The sequence below is a fragment of the Cetorhinus maximus genome, chromosome 2 (genome assembly GCF_964194155.1).
Source record: "Cetorhinus maximus chromosome 2, sCetMax3.hap1.1, whole genome shotgun sequence".
Classification (NCBI taxonomy): domain Eukaryota; kingdom Metazoa; phylum Chordata; class Chondrichthyes; order Lamniformes; family Cetorhinidae; genus Cetorhinus; species Cetorhinus maximus.
The window spans coordinates 216,161,366-216,179,024 of NC_135880.1; the positions used below are offsets into that span (position 1 = coordinate 216,161,366).

Sequence of the window (17,659 nt, forward strand, 5' to 3'; positions counted from 1 at the left end):
ATTTATAAGTCTCCCATGTGGGACCTTGTCAAAGGCTTTGCTGAAATCCATTTAAACTGCATCAACTGCACTACCCTCATCTACACACCTGGTCACCTCCTCAAAAAATTCAATCAAATTTGTTAGGCTTGACCTCCCTCTGACAAAGCCATGCTGACTATCCCTAATCAAACCTTGCCTCTCCAAGTGGAGATAGATTCTCTCCTTCAGAATTCTCTCCAATAGTGTCCCTACCACTGACGTGAGACTCACTGGTCTGTAGTTCCCTGGCTTATCTCTACAACCCTTCTTAAATAGCGGAACCACATTAGCTGTTCTCTAATCCTCTCGCACCTCCCCCGTGGCCAGAGAGGAATTAAAAATTTGGGTCAGAGCCCCTGTGATCTCCTCCATTGCCTCCCTCAGCAGTCTGGGACACAAATCATCCAGACCTGGAGATTTGTCCACTTTTAAGCCTGCCAACACCTCCAATACCTTGTCAATCCCTATATCAATTAGCTTAAGAACCTCACAGTCTCTCTCCCTGAGTTCCATACCTTCATCCTCATTCTCTTGGGTGAAGATGGATGTGAAGTATTCGTTCAACACTCTAGCGATGTCCTCTGGCTCCACCCATAGATTTCCCCCTTGGTCCCTAATGGGCCCTACTTTTTCCCTGGTTACCCTCTTCCCATTGATATACTAATAGAATATCTTGGGATTTTCCCTACTTTTCCCAGCCAGAGCTTTCTCATATCCCTTCTTTGCTGTCCTAATTGCTTTCTTAAGCTCCACCATGCACTTTCTGTACTCCACTAATGCCTCCACTGATTTGCTCCCCTTGTACCTGCTAAAAGCCTCTCTTTCCCTTCTCATGGTATCCTGGATATCTCTGGTCATCCATGGTTCTCTGGGCTTGTTACTCCTTCCTATCACCCTAGAGGGAACATGTTGAGCCTGTACCCTCCCCATTTCCTTTTTGAATGCCCCCACCCCCCCACCCCCCGCCCCACTGTAGATTTCCCCACAAGTAGCTGTTCCCAGTCTACCTTGGACAGATCTTGCCTTATTTTACTAAAATCCGCTCTCCCCCAATCCAAAACATTTTTTTGCAACTTGTCTATTTCTTTGTCGATAACAAGTTTAAATTGTATCATGTTGTGGTCGCTATTACTAAAATGCTTCCCCACCACCACCTCAGCCACCTGTCCGGTTTCATTCCCCAGAATTAGTTCCAGCACTGCGCCGTCCCTTGTTGGACCCTCTACATATTGGCCTAAAAAGTTCTCCTGTACACATTTCAAGAAATCCATCCATCCAAGCCCTTCTATCCCAACTAATGTTGGGAAAGTTGAAATCACCTTTAAATTACACTTTAAATTGAAAAAAAAGGCTCCTTAACTTTGTTGATGTTTCAACTTCCTTTTGTTATCTTTTAGTTCTTTTTAGTAGATCAGCTTTGTAGATTTTATGCAAAAGAGCATTTTATTTTGCAACAGGAGCACATTTTCAGTACAAATGTTGAACCAAATGAAGCTTAATGATACATCTGAATGTTAAGACCTTAGAAATTGTGATTAATATAATTCTGTGCTTTAATGAAACCATGCCTTAGGAAAAAGAAGTAATCTATTTTAATACATGTTTTTTTTTACATTTTAGTTTTATCTTTCAATTTTCCTCTTTTAAATGAAAGCGAAGATTCAAATTAGAATTATTTTACTTATAATTTTGGAAAAATATGTTTATGCTTGTTAATTTTTTTACAAATTCAGTTCAAAGTTTCATGTAAAGTTTCATCATAATAATTTAGTCCATCAAATACCCCATAGCATTTTTCTTCCAAAGTAAACTTGGACCATGATTTCAATAATTGTAGTTTATTCACGTCACTGAATAGAAACATGCTGCCATTCTATAAATCTCCCTTATTCTATTTAATACAGTACACATGCAATTAAAAAGTTACAAAATGTGAAGTATTTTCTGGCTTTTACATGGAAAGGAAAAGGTGTGCAGTTTAAAAGATACAAATGAACTAAAAGGATAGGAACCTATTTATATTAACAACTCTGAGCCTATCATGATAGTATCAAGAAATGACATGTTTATAAAGCCTCGTTAAAAATTATTTAAAAACTTAGGCCGAGAACTGCAATAAATGACATATTCCTCAGCGACCCTATTTACAGAGGACTTACTATCAATCAACAAATTTACTGTTGTCATTTTAATATCTGGTTCTGTGGGCTATAAATACAATGACAGAGGGCAATTTACAATCCATTAGCGACTCCATTTGTTTGTGTATTTGTACTCACCCTTGTCTTAATTGTACATGACAATATAGTGCTATTGCACTTAGTGGAATTAATGGAATGGTGTTTAATTGACTTTTACCCACATCACTTCTAAGAGTAAACAGGCATAGTTCATGTTAATACACTTAACCCATGTTAATTGTGTTTTTACCTCATTAAGGAGCAATTGAAGCATTTCTCCATAACTTCCAAAATATTGGTATTTTACAGAAAAGTGATTATTGATGTATAATTAGAACAGAAGGGAAGGAAAGTACACAAGGTCATCCAAAGCAGACAGAGTCATCTTCCAGGCCAAATGGATAGAGTTGCAAAGAGAGTGCAGAAAAACTCAGTGCTCAATCAATTGTTCCACATGCTACAAGAATCCTGATGAGGGTGTACTAGGACATAGGACATAGGTTTCAGTAATGTCAAGGCCATCAGTTATTTTACCGTGATACGGCATGTCAGCACTTGAGGGGTGGACTGAGCAATGGTAGCACAAATTCTCAGTAGTGGTGCAATTGAAGAACTCAAAATGAGGTAGGGCTGGTAGTGCCAATTCTCTGAGCGCTCTCCCTTCAAGAATGGCATCCCACTGGGAGCACAAAATTGGGGAATTCATTCTATAGGGACAACTGTACAGGTAGTTACCTGACCTGAGACGTTATCCCCCAAAATGACAGGCACTGGAAATGAAAACATCACTTATGAGCCAAAGACCTCCAATTTCAGGAGAGTCCCTGATCTGCAGTTTGAGCAGGAAAATATAGGTTACCATTTTAATTGGAGACCTTTGGTCAAAACCAATGAACGATCTCTATTAGAAATCTCAATCTGTATTTTCTCTTAGTTGTTGGTGGAATTGCTGTCTATTTTCTGCTTTTATTTCAGATTTCCAGAATTTGTCTTTTTCGCCTTTAAACACTGAATTGTATGACAGATTGTAGAGCTGATTTTAACTTCCAGAAGTGTCAGAAAACTGGCACTGATGGACCGAGAGTCCATTATAGACCCCACTGGAAAATCAGGTGGGCTGTACATAACAGCCCAATCCATGTCTGCTTGTTTTGCTAGCATCACTGAACATTAACCCTTCAGTGATTTAGCTTTTAACACATAATCTCCTATTAAGTCCAATTACATTTTATTGTCAAAGCTTTGAACATGATTGGCCTGTTCCATGTAATTTTTTTTTGGTTGGTGATAAGTTATATGAAAGAAACAGCTGGGAGCACTCCCAAGAATAATTAATTTCTTTTATCGCAAGTAAAAAGCGATAATGATTGCCATTACAGGCATGAAATAAAAGCATATTAGATATAATAGTCAAAGTATTTGTGGATAAATTTGGGACCCCAGTCAACAAGCTGGACATCAGAAATGCCAGAAAAGCTTCCCAGTGGCTCAGTGAGAAGTGTTGCAGTGCTCAGTTATAGAGAACATGCAGGTCCCAGCTTCAAGCCCTTATGTGTGCTTATTTAGCCAACAGATGTCCAAGGAGACAGGGCTCAGCAGTCCTGGGAGTAAGTTGGACAGAGGAGTCCTTAGGCTGGCAAGTGAGTTCAGGGTCAAGTTATGAAAGCCCCATATTTGAATAGCCTATTGTGTGAAGGAAGATCCTGGGAAGGTGGCTGAGGGCACCTTGTGTAAATGTGTTTCAATGTGTGTCACCTTCTTGCAGAGAAGAGGGGCAAAGGGTAAGAAATTGAAGGTATGAGTTAATCATTGTGTAAACCAGATTTCATTTGTGACAAATATTATTAATTAGGCTTCTAGCTTTATAAATACAGAAGATATCAACATGTGTTAACATTAGTCATTTTTTAAGGTTTATTTGCAACTTAAACTGACAATCTACTTGCAACCTAGTCATTGTAACAATTTGCCCTGCTTTCTCGAGTAGACTCAGATATATCAGCATATACCTGCTATTAACATCAATCATGTAAAGAGGGTCAGCGAGCTCCTTTCATCTTACTTCAGGAACTACTCTTATCCTTCTCCTTCTCTATATTGTTATTTGCCCCAGGCTTTTTTGCCACGGGTTGCGATTCAACGTTGATTTTCACGTTGTTTATTTTGGGTTGCACCTCATCTCCTTTTCTCTGCGCCTCAATGCACAGGATTCCATCGTGGGACAGTGTCGACCGAACCAGCAGAGGGTCCACGTCCAGGGGCAGGATGTAGGTGCGTGTGAACTCCCGGGAGATAAAACCGTGACTGTCCAGTTTCTGCGAATGTCTCCCAGACACCTCCAGCAGGTTGTCAACTGTCCGAACTGAGAGCTCGTCTGGCAGGAACTGGCAGACATCCAGGAATACCTGAAATTTATGATGCTTTGTTTCAATTTTTGAGAAGCCTCGGTCCAGCTGTTTATTGATCCTGGGTCTGATGTAGTAACCATGGTACAATGTGGGAGCTAAAATATCTTCCGATGACAAACCTGCAAAATGTATTGGAAGTTATCAAACTGTAAACAATAGAGGATGTAACTTTATAATATATTATGATGTCAGATGTTATATTATAGGACTAGCATATCAGATGTTATGTTCTGGATAGATTCATGATTAAAATTCATATTAGTTTTACATTCCAAAATCTGATTTGCTGTTCCATGAGGAAAATATTTCACCATTTCTTAATTACAAACCTTACCTGCCCTGGGTCCTTTTTCAGAACTGCACACACTCTGGTTAATAGAGTGTGCTTTCCGGCCCCAGGAGTTTACATAGAAACTAGGAGCAGGTGTGGGCCATTCGGCCCTTCGAGCCTGCTCCGCCATTCATTATGATCATGGCTGATCATCCAACTCAATAGCCTGCTCCCCGCTTTCTCCCCATACCCTTTGATCCCTTTCGCCCCAAGAGCTACATCTAACTCCTTCTTGAAAACAGACAATTGGGATTGTACACAAACAGCCCAGGTGTGCCACCCCACCCCTGAGAGAACAGGCACCTCTCAATTGCACAGCTCAGATCGCTTGCTAACTACAGTGTTGGGACATCGTGTGTGTGCCAACCAGAGCATAGTGTGCTGAGAGAGCACGCTCGAAATCTGCAAGGTTATGCAGACTGACTGGAGGCTGTGCCGGCAGCTCTGCATCATCCTCCAACATGAGTCAGCGCTTTCAGAGGAGGACAGACAATTGGGTTAAATTGAGAACAAAATCACCTGTATCTAACAAGGTAACACTCAATATTTCAAAAAAAAATCCTTCCAAAGTACACTGGACATGTTTTGCATGGCTCATTTCGTCAATGTGCTCCCAGTCGGTCTTCCTCCCTCCAGCAACCTGTCAGCGTCTGACAATGACAAACGGCGAACAGTTGTGAATGTTTCACTAAGTCTGGCTACAAATGTACTTAAATAAATAGAGGTTTGCTTTTTTTTCGACAAACTGAATTTCAGGCAGGTTTGCAATGGCCATGCTCAGCTTCACGGTTCAAAGCCAAAATAAACTTACCTTCCCCGAAGTTCTGGTCGTAGATTGTGGTCGGTGTGTCTTTCTCGTATTCTACACTCATAGGATAAGCGTGTGGGATTGTCTTATCTTCCATTGCGAGGGTCAGCTTGTGTGGGTGTGTGTGTGTGTGTGAGCAGAGAAGCACAAAGGGGAACTCTCGACTATCCTGCCTGCTCCTCTGATCCAGAAGATCAGACTGTGGTGACTGGGTGTCTGAAACCTTCGTGTCGTTTCTGTCAGGACATTCCTGAGGGAGGGGAGTCAAACTGGGACAGAAATAGACCAGGAGACTGAAGAGTCTGCAGCCTCCCTAAAAGAAAGGAGCTCTCCTCGGGGAACACACCACCACCACCACATCCTGAACCAGAAATTATACCGGTTATTTGTCCGACTGTGTTCTGCTGACATCGTCCTCTCATTCTTAAGTGTCGTTTATCCGTTAGGAAAGAATCAGCCCCGGACTACCTATCAAATAAAACAACTGGCATTAAAGGAACCGAGGGTAGAAGATATAATCTGCATAGGTCACAGTGACATCAACAACACTTCAACCATACTACCGAAAAATATAGGAATAGGAGAATAATCATTGAACTAAATGTGGTTAATAAGGATCTATAAACAAAAGGAGAACCAGTACTCCTTGATGGGGCTTACGAAGTTTCCATGGGAAGTGCAAGGCGGTGTACCGGACCCCTCGTGGATCAACATGACTGGCAGATGGGTATTTTAAAAAAAGCATTGTCCGAGGTACATTTGTTTCAAACTACGCCGTGTCAGATTTGGTACAAAGTCCGCTTCCAAGTACAATCAAAATCCTAGTCTCCGAGTTGACTATGAAAGGATTGCAGTGTGCCCACTATCCATGCTGCTTCACGTGATATCTTTGTATAAAGTTGTTTTTAATGTTGGTACAGCTCTTCTTCAGATGTCCCGCTTGCAAGCTAAATGTAATGAATTATTATTTTTTAATTGGGAGTTAATAATTACCCCGTGACGGATAATTATATCTACGAGTACAGACGGTCATGCATTAGTATAATATCATACACATGTATTACTAGATGTTAGTGACTTCGGTCCTAACAAAAGGTAAACAGCATGATCATTCTGAATTTATTTCCGAAGGTAGGGGTGCTGGAATAACATTACACTTGGGAAGGAGGTACAGGGAATCTAGCATTTTCTGAAATAGCTAATCTGTTCTGGTTAATTTTGCTTCTGTAATATGGAAAGATGTGTTTCTATGGGAAAATTATTTCCCCCTCCAGCCTTGTTCGTTTAAAATGCTTTCCAAAGAATTTGGAAGGGACAAACGATGGTGAGAATGGAATGGCCCAAGCCGTATTAAACATTCAGTCGTGAAGCAATGTGAAATGATACAGTTCAATGATTCCAGAAACTACGAATGCCCCTATAGGTGACAGCAGAAGCTTATCACCAGGAGTCTATTTATGGACTGCATCACTTCTGATTACCATCTTCACCGTTTTAACCCAACACACAGAGACACAAAAGAAACTAAAGTCTTTAATCATTAATAAAAACTGAAACATCATAATATTCTTCTCAATACAATAGCTTCCTTTTGAAATACCATGAGGTCATCTTCTGAGGCATTCTGAAAGCTTTGCCAGTAGAGGAAGAGACTGATCAGCAGAGCATTGTCCAGCTGTGCAGAGACTGGTCCACTGCTGGTGTCAATTCTAATCCTTCCCAAACACTAAATCCCTTGACAATGAAATCACATGACAGAGTCAATCAGCCTTGCATCAGTTTTCCAGAAAGTGCAATGGATTGGGTGTCATTGTGTATATAAAGGACTCAGATACCAACTAGCCTTCAAGCAGCTCTCGGAGTGAAGACAGCACAGCTACACTGAAATACATCCTCCTGCCTTAACCGGAAAGAGAAGATGGACATTGCAGTTCAGACTCCATGGCTACGGCGTTCCCTCATGCCAAACTCTCTCTTCCCCTCCCGCATCTATGACCAGCATTTTGGGGAGCATCTTGATCCTGACTTCTTCCCCAACTTCTCATCTATGGTTAGCCCCTTCTACTGGAGAATGCCATCTCCCTTGTTGAGGATGCCAAGTTGGGCACAATCTGGACTTTCAGAGGTATGTTCTGTGTATGTCTAAAGTTGCTGTGTCTTTTTCCTGTCACTTGACAGAAATATTTGTTTAACATGCAGCTTAACTATTCAAATAAAACTCTGTGAATGTATTGTCTGTTTTGTAACAATAATGAATGTGCCCAATTTTTCTGTGTGCATATATATGTCACAGAGAGGAAGATAATAAATATATGTATGTCGATATATTACATATATAATATATATGTGATAAAGAGGAAGACGTGGGGACATTGTCTCAAGGTAAAGGTGCAGCCATTTTGAACTGAGATAGGGAGAAATTTATTCACTCAGAGGTTTGTGAATCTTTGGAATTTGGGGGAGGTGATGGTGATGGAAAATGACGAGTAATCCAGAGACCCGGGTTCAAATCCTGCCATGGCAGATGGTGGAATTTGAATTCAATAAAAACCTGGAATTAACAAAAATAAATTAAAACGAAATCATTGCCCGTAAAAACCCATCTGGTTCACTAATGTCCTTTGCGGAAGGACATCTGCCGTCCTTACCTGGTCTGGCCTACATGTGACTCCAGACCCACAGCAATGTGGTTGACTCTTAAATGCCCTCTGAACAAGGGCAATTAGGGATGGGCAATAAATGTTGGCCCAGTCAGCACATCCCATGAACGAAATTTGAGAGGGCTGTGGATGCTCAGTCATTGAGCAAATTCAAGGCTGAGGTCGATAGATTTTTGAACTCCAAGGGAATCAAGTGAAATGGGAATCAGAGTGGGGTGGGGTATTGGAGGGAAGTGGAGTTGAGGGTGAGGCTCACCATGATCTTATTAAGTAGTGGAGGGGGCTGAAGGGGCTGACTGGCCTACCTCTGCTCCAATTTCTTAGGTTCTTATAATGAATATCTCTTTCTCTCTAGCTAATCAACATAGTTCATTAGTACAGTTAATGGTAAATGACAATTCATTCACAAATTGTTAGTGCAGTTGCTTCAATGATGCGTAAATTCTAAATTGGAACATCAAGGTCTGTTAGCAATTGCAACTTGAAATAAAGGAATATTAATGGCAACATTGATTTCCCATATAGCCTCAAGGCATCCCATGAGGACCAAAGGCTCGGATGTCCGGCTTTATTTTATCTGAACGCATTAATGCCTTAGAGACCCAAAATTAATAAAAAGAAAATCTCTGATTGCTGGGAACCTGAAATAAAACAGGAGAGGCTAGAAATGCACAACAAGAATCGTCAGCACCTGAAAAGAGGAAAGTTAGGTTTTATGTTTCAGTTGAAACACTTAGTCAGAACGGCTCTGACAAGGGATCGATCCCAAATCAAGACATTGAACTGTTTTTTCCCTTTTTAGTCATTGACAGACATGTATTGTATTTTTCATCATTTTCTTTCGTATTGCAGAGCCAATATTGTTCAATACAACACTATGGCTGTATCACTTTGAACAGCCCATGGCAACTTGAAAATGGATTGACTGCACAGTTCCCTTAATGGTTCAGCAAGTTTATCTGCTGTGTCATTATAGATTGGATAGATACATATAATTCTATTGGTATTTCTCATTAATGAATGCAATAAGCACAATGAATACATAACTTAATCGTCGAATCTTACAGCAAAGAAGGAGGCCATTCGGCTCATCATACCTTTGAAAGAGTTATCCAATTTATTTTCATAGTAATTCAATTTTTTTTTTGCTTTTCAAGCATTTATCCTTCTTTCTTGAAGGTTATACTGTCCGCTTCCACCACCCTTTTAGGCAGTATTTTCCAGATCATATCTTGCTGACTAAATATGATTTTCATCTGCTTTTTTTTTTGCCAGTTATCTTAAATCCTTGTCCTCTTCATGGTTTAAAACTCCAGTTAAACGTTCATTGTAAGTATATAGTGAAGTAGGTATATAGCAACATTGGCCTTAGTATTAGGGACTAATGGCATAATTGGTTGTAATGCCATCTGTGCACATACTGGACTAAGGTTTGAAGCCTGCTTCAGCTAATGGGATAAGAATCAGTCTCTTGTTGTGGCCTGATCTTGTGTTAGGTTAGTGAAGCTCAATGATACCAAGACAACTATGGGCATCAGCCTGTTCCTTCCATCCTCCAAAAAGAGGATACAAATATTGTCAGAAAATGTTAAGCCCAGATTAATTTTAATTTTAAAGAACAAATTGATAATTGGGGTTGACAAAGCAGTCAAAGTCTCATGGTGCTTACTGGACATATACCAAAGGTTGAACTATGGAGATTCTCCCTGATAACCTTGCATACCCTGGGCCTGTGCACAATGGGCTTTGCCAGAGCCAGAAGCAGAAATTCTCAGTTGCTGTAAGTGTGACTATTACATGTAGGGCATAGGTTTGAACCATGTTGTTTCATTTCTTATCTAAATGAAACCATTTTATGGAGGCATTAATTTCAAATAAGCATGAGTCGGCAAGCCAAGAATGATTAAATTTGGAAATCGCTGCATCAGGTATAAAATCTCACTCAAATGAACCATACGTCTAGTGGTCTTATGGTCTTATAAAGATGGCTGTGTTTGAGCAGTGCTGAAATTCTGAATTCATGTTAAGTTGCATTGTTGGAGCAGGGAAAATCAAGCGTTAAAGTGTGTCTGCTTGACATAAGTTGCAACCGATTGGAAAATGATTTGTTCCACAGCATTGCCATCCTTTAAGTTGAAAATTAATTTTAAGAAAGTTTTGAAATATGTTTTAAAGCATGACCCTTAGATTATCTGAGCACATCATGTGCAATCCTAGGAATAAGTCTTCACCTCAGAATGAGTTAACATTTCCCAACAATGTCTGTCTTTGTGCAATGTAATCTCTCTTTTCAGATGACTTTATTTGTCCCTTGCTCTGTGGGTTGAGTTTACATGCCAGAATGTTGTTTATGAAAAGAATGTTCCAGTAGGATCCATTGGAAGCTACCCAACAAAATACCATGGAACAGATTACAGCTAATAGAAATCATAACATTGTGCCCTCAACCATCCAGATATCTAAACTTAGCTAATTTGATTTAATTCAATAAACTTGAAATTCTCTGTGCCATTCTTCAGCCAGCTACTAGGAGGTGTGCAGGAGTAACTCATCCTTTAATATTTTTCCTCTTTCTCCCTCCCTGACTCAGAGGAAAGACTTACTCTCTCCAGTAAGAGTGAGCGCCTCTCCCTCATGATGCACCATAGATCAGATATATTTGACATCTCTGGAATCATTGCTGTGAATCTATGTCACAAGAGAAGCTCAGGATTTTTTAAAAATTGGGCCATTAAAACTCAGCCCTTTAGTGCATAATGCTAGAGAGTTTCTTCTCATTACCTTGTACTTGAGCTAGTAAGTGGCAAGTTAAATTGATGCCACATAAGTGCTTGGCAATGACCATCTCCAGCAAAAGAGAGTCTATCCACCTCCACTTGTCATTCAATGACATTACTATCGCTGAATCTTCCACCACCAACAATGCCATCGATTAGAAGCTCACCCGGACTAGCCATATAACCACCAGCCGTGGTTACTTGAGCAGGCCAGCGACTGACCTCCCAACTCCCCAAAGCCTCGCCACCACGTACAAGGCACAAGCCAAGTGTCATCTGGACTATTCACTTCATGTCTGGATCATCCAGGAAAAAGCAGTTTGCTTGATTGGCACCCCATCCACCACCTTAAACCTTAACTCCCCCCAACACTGGCGGCCTGTGCCTGCAGTTTTTACGACCTATCGGATGAACTCTAGCAACTCACCAACCCTGCTTAGACAGCTCCTCTTATGTCAGAAAAACTATGACTAGTGAAAAAATGTGTAACTTTGTTATCACGGCACATAATTGTATTTTGAATAACCCCAATGTTTTTGTCTCCTTTAAGCTGGTTGATGATTATTCCAAATGTTTATCACACTTTAATAAAAATCTTTATCCTACTATTTAATTCAAATTTACCTTTCAATCATCTGCACTTATACCCTACCTTTATATTGAGTTTTCCTGTAACATGGTTCAGTCTCTTAGTTATCCCCTGTTAATTTTTTTTCATTCTTGGGTTATGGGTGCCATTGATTTCCCATCCCTAGTTTCCCTTGAGAAAATGGTGAGCCTTCTTTTTGAACCACTGCAGTCTGTATGGTGAAGTCACTCCCACTGTGCTGTTAGGTTAGGAATTCCAGGATTTCAAGCTGGTGACGTTAACAGAATGTCCAAATCAGGCTGGTGTGTGACTTGGAGGGGAACTTGGAGGGGATAGTTATCCCATGTGCCTGCTTCCCTTGTCCTTGTAACTGTTGGAAGTCTTAGCTTTGGGAGATGCGGCTGAAAAAGCCTTGGCGAGTTGCTGCAGTGCATCCTTTAGATAGCACATGCTGATGGTGGAAGGCTTGGACATTTACTTTAATCTATGGAGTATATTCTACAAGTTTACACTCCCTGTGCATTGCTTTACACATTAAGACTGCATATCAGCAATTCTGGCATAGAGATCAGCAACACTAGGTGATTTTCTTCCAAGCCTGAATGCCTGTTATGCGCTTGTGTTGCAACAAATTCTACACTGGGAATGCTAACTTGAAACTAGAATCTTTAGGTTCAACAGTTTCATATCATTAGACAGTCTCGTTTTGCCTGATGGGGAAGAATTTTTAAAAATGCTCTAACTCTCACCAGGAAGTAAATTTAAGAAAAAAGCCATGTCTAATTATTTGTCTTTGAAAAGATCAATGCAACATTTGTGCTTGCAAGCTTATGTTGCTGTGGGTTTTATTAGACATGGAACATTCACAAAAGATTGTTAAAGTGTTTTGATAGTCTTAGTCCAAGTTTACTGGGAAATAGCTGTATTTATGTTGTTAATTACAGGTTGTATTATGTGACGAGTTACAAAGGACAATATAATCTTCTCATCCAGCCACAGTGGTTGAGACTTAAAGCTAATGAATAATTGACCAGATTATCACCCTGACCTAGCACATTTTGGCCCGCAACTGATCATGAACTGTACAATATTCTGAACGAGATACCAATGCCATTAGAGTTGAGCTATAGAAATTCATGATCCCAGTTCTGGTTAGTCATTTTATCACCTTCCGAATACTGATGACTAGAAAACAGCTTTGGAATTTGTCATTCATTCTTTCCTAAGTATACTCTCTCTATCTCTTGCAGTTGAGACTGGACAAGGATAAATTTACAATTCACCTTGATGTTAAACATTTCACTCCTGAAGAACTCCGAGTCAAAATTCTGGGTGACTTTGTTGAAATCCAAGCTCAGCATGAAGAACGCCAGGTACATCTTGTAATTTTTTCCTACGTTTCCTCCACCTTAGACTTGCCCTGTGTTTGCAGTCACTTTTGTCAGGTGAGAGAGTTTAATGGAGTACTGGTGGTCCGGTGTAAATTATAGGAGTCACACTTTGGGTGAGAGCCAGTTAAATGAACATGCCTGTTCCTTCACAAGGTGCTAATTTGACTAGAAGCTGAAACTGCATTTGGCTGATGATTAAAGATCTCATTCCTTATTTGAAACTAAGCTATAACCAGACTTCAAAATCATCTGAAGGGACACAAATCAAATTAGGCTCATACAATTTTGTACAAAAGCAGAGGATTTGCAATTCCTTGGAATACAATTTTTTATTGATGGAATGATTCCAACCAACTTACCAACTTGCTGCTCAAAGCTGTATTGGCGCTGGGTCGGTAATCACTGGAGCAATGCCAGGTGCTTTAACAATACTTTTAAATGTTCTTATTCATTTATAAAACATTTCTCAATTTGTCCAACCATCATGAAAAACTTTGAATTATGTTAGCATTGGTGTTGAACAAACCACTTTTTCTTTTAGGTAACTATGACGCCTGCTAAAAAAATCTCTGTAATAAAGTTAGTTGGCTCCCTGTAACAAGTCAGCAGATACCCCAATGGAGGCCAGTCTAAATTGAGGACTGGAATGTTTTCCCTCCACTGAGACGTAGCAATACGGCACTCCTTTATGCTGAACTAAGCCATCACATGCCCTGGCTGTGCAAAATTAAATATAGAATCATTCCTGGAACTCAGCTACAAGACTGTAATATGGTCAAGGACCATGGATAACATCAAAAATCGTGACAGTAAATAATGAACCTTTTGTTAGTATCTGACATTTCGTGATTGAATTTCACCCAGGCGATCATTGTGCAAGCCTGGGCCATTGTAATGATTATTGGCAAGTTATTTGGCTGCTATGGGCATCACAGCTGCATCTAATCCTGTCTTCACTACTGGCCACTGTTGTACACTTCCAATGGGGATTATTGGCTAGAGATCAGGAGTAGGAACCCTGCCAATTTTTCCATCCCGAACAAAAGGGCGCTGAGGGAAATTGTGGCAATGCTATCGCTGAGATCAACTAAATCAGTGCAAATGGAGCATTAAAGCAGTGATCTTTTTGGCCTGTGGGAACTTGCATTTATATAGCACCTTTCATGTCTTCAGGACTTCCCTTGGCGCTTTATAGCCAATTAATTACTTTTGAAGTGTAGTTACCATTCTTGTGTCAGTAAGAGTTGCTGATCCAGTGCTGTATATACTGAATTTTTTTAATAAATAATTGTCTTTTTTTGGCAAGGTCTGCTTCGTGCACTTAAGAGTCTCAACATTCAAGCAGGTTCCATTAAAACCAAAGCTTTTTAGAGTTGAATATGACATTTGGCCTAGACATTTATGCAGTATGGGAGAGGTATTCTATGATGTTGCAAGACTTATTTTCTCTTTCTGCCCACAGTCATTTACCAGTTCATATGCTCTGACAATGTATTTATACAGATTTGGGTTCTTGGAAATGTTGCAAAAAAATATTTATCCCTTGAAAAGGTGTCACTCTTTTTCTGAATTTTTCTCAGCTCTGAATTGCAAGCCCAAAATTCCAGTACAAACACCACCCAGGATACTTAGTATTTAAGATGGCTGCAAAAATAGTCCATGATAAATTCATGTAATAATAATGATTATTTCTAGACAATTACAAACATTCTGTGCTAAATTCCTACACTCCCACTAAGGAGTTTCACTTAAAGGGAGCACAGGGCAACTTTAATTTGTCTGTTTTGTGGCCCCCATTTTACACATTGGAGCATCAAGAAACTTTCAGAACGACACCAACGATAAATGTGAAATCCAATTTGAGAGACTTGGATCATCCAGAATTTTTCCTTACAGTTTATTTGACTTTTTAAAAAATGGTCAAGAGGAAATAGAATTCTTTTTTCAGAAAATCCTTAGAAGAGTTGATTGCCCGTCACTTTTAATACTCACTTGATCAAATCTTTTATTCTGCAGGATGAACATGGTTACGTTTCTAGAGAATTTCACCGGAAGTACAAGGTCCCAGCAGGAGTTGATCCAACTCTGATCACCTGCTCCCTATCAGCAGATGGAGTGCTTACAATCTCTGGCCCCAGGAAGGTGGCTGATGTTCCTGAGCGATCTGTGCCCATCTCCCGAGAGGAAAAACCTGTAGGCGCTGGACCTCAGCAGAAGTAGATCTTTTCTGTTCAGTTCAGTGCAAAATGACTTCAAGCCATTCAAGTATTGCCTTTCGCTTTAAGTGTAACATTTTTGTATTGCTATATAATCACACATTCCTTAAAATCTGTTAGCCTGCAATAAACATTTATCTTTACTGCCTTAGTGAAACTTCAGTTTAAATAAAGTCAACTATATGAATAACCCATTGGATAGTTCCTGTTTTTCTGCTTTGGTCTTTGTCTTTACTGGTTTGTAAAATAGTAAATAATACAATGCCCAAAATTAAATGTTATAAATTTACTGCAATAATATACATTGTTCATCAAACAGAGCAAAGGCTTTTTATTTGAGACCATCTCACAGCATCGCTGTAATCATTCGTCAGTGTTCTGTCAATGGTTATAATATATATCCTAACAAATGAATTACATGGGTGCATTTAGTCAGTACAAGATGTAGCTATTAAAAGGAATACATGAGCTAGACCAATGAAAAAAGCTTCAGGTAATAAAAGAAAAATACCGTCAATGCCAGAAATCTGAAAGCATCAGACTCTTGTATAACATCTTTTGTTTTGCTTAATGACTTTCTTTTCTAAGTTATTTTTGGAGCTGGCCATTTTGCAAATCATAGCTAGATATGTGAATGTTCTAGTCCATAACATCAAATTTCATAGAGAATTCAGAAGCCAAGGTACAGTTGTCTGAAAAGTGAGATAGTGTTCTGACTGTGTGATAGTGAGATAGGAGGCATGTACTTAAATCTGATTGTAATGACTATTTGGTGTATCACACAAGGCTTTTGAATGTTGGTGAAGAGACCATCGGATATGTAGACCAATAGTCATGTATAGTCAGAGATGGAAAATGAGAATTAATTGCTAAAGTTAAAGGGGAAAAAACTAATGGTGTTTTAAAAAAAAAGCTAGTCTGTGTTTTCAGAAATAAGAACATGCAAGAGCTTCAGCCTTGTTCACCCACCTTATCCCTTTTCAGATGATAACCACTTACAGCATTTTCTGTTCTTATTTCAGATTTCTAGCATTCAGTTTTAACTACTGTTAAGATAAATCACTATATCTTACAACTGATGTCAGCTCAAATTTTACTGTCTTATTTGTGTAGTTCCATACATGTCCTGTCCTGGAGAGAGTCCTGGACTCTCTCCCCTGTCCCGGCCAGTAGGCCAGTCACAGAATGGTTGTGAACCTGCTCATTGCCTTAGGCAACATAGGAAATAGAAGCAAGGGTAGGCTATTCGACCCCTCGAGCCTGCCCTCCCAGTTGAAGGAGAATGTATGATGAAGAAACATTTAAAAATTCAGATGCAATGTTATAAAGCATTTCAGAACAATGTTGTTCAATAGCTTGTCACACCTCTCATCACAGCCATAGCAAAAACGTACAAGTCAATCTTAATGGTTTATTGGGCTAACATTGACAAAATAACGTGCCAGAAAAATTTCACTCACAACCTCCAGTTACAGTTTACAGTCACTGTAAAAATATATACATCGTTTTCACCAATAAATTACAACTTGAAGTTTTGAAAAAGGGAGATCTAGTCCAAAACAAGTATATTTATCTGGTGTGCTGCATAGCATCCTCAACAAAACTCAGGAAAATTGCCGGCTTTTGATTATTTCAACATAAGAACTTTAGTTAAAAAAGCAATCATTCAATAATGAAAGTGACCAAATGTCCAAGCAGGTAATAATGGTAAAGCTATGTTTTATGCAGTTTTTACATATGATTATGAATCTGTTTACCACATTCCTGCAGGGTCATAAGTGGTAGAAATGCAAGTATCTTTGAAGCATGGAATTTATGAAGTAGCCCATTCCTGTTGCAGATTATTTAATATACTGCTACAGCTCATGGGTTCAATAGTCTGACACCTCTTAGTGGATCATATTGCACATTTCATCACTCCACATTTTGATATACAGTCATTACTTATATCTGGAAGCTGGCCATGGCCTGAGTCACAGATTGTTTACATATTAAATAAATCTCATAACTCAGGCTATCAGGTATATAATTCCCTATTTATTAATGAGCCATTTCAGTCCACTCTTTAAAAAAAAAACATTTCTTTTTCTTCTTTTGCAAATTTCATAATTTTGGGTCTTCACTGTGAGTGTTCTTCACTGCAGACAGCTCCACCCTGCAGGGAATGGAGGGCGCACAACAAGAGGCCAAGCTTGGTCCTGAAGGAGCTATTGTAGACTTGCAAGGTTCACAAAACCTAGCTGTGCACAGTCCTAAAGGAAGTTTTGTAGGAAGGTGA

At 39.5% G+C, this 17,659-nt stretch overlaps 2 protein-coding genes across 2 annotated transcripts; one reads left to right on the plus strand and one right to left on the minus strand.

Annotated features, from left to right (window-relative positions):
- Positions 1–3,527: 3,527 nt before the first annotated feature.
- On the minus strand, positions 3,528–5,877 carry hspb2 (heat shock protein, alpha-crystallin-related, b2). The gene is made up of 2 exons (XM_078532347.1): positions 5,752–5,877; positions 3,528–4,728 (listed from the first exon to the last, which is right to left on the minus strand). The coding sequence occupies exons 1-2, from the start codon at positions 5,843–5,845 to the stop codon at positions 4,265–4,267; spliced, it is 558 nt and encodes a 185-aa protein (XP_078388473.1). The 5' UTR covers positions 5,846–5,877; the 3' UTR covers positions 3,528–4,264.
- A 329-nt stretch (positions 5,878–6,206) lies between these two features.
- On the plus strand, positions 6,207–15,571 carry LOC144670007 (alpha-crystallin B chain). Its single transcript, XM_078532336.1, has 3 exons — positions 6,207–7,873; positions 13,025–13,147; positions 15,182–15,571. The coding sequence occupies exons 1-3, from the start codon at positions 7,667–7,669 to the stop codon at positions 15,383–15,385; spliced, it is 534 nt and encodes a 177-aa protein (XP_078388462.1). The 5' UTR covers positions 6,207–7,666; the 3' UTR covers positions 15,386–15,571.
- Positions 15,572–17,659: the final 2,088 nt, after the last annotated feature.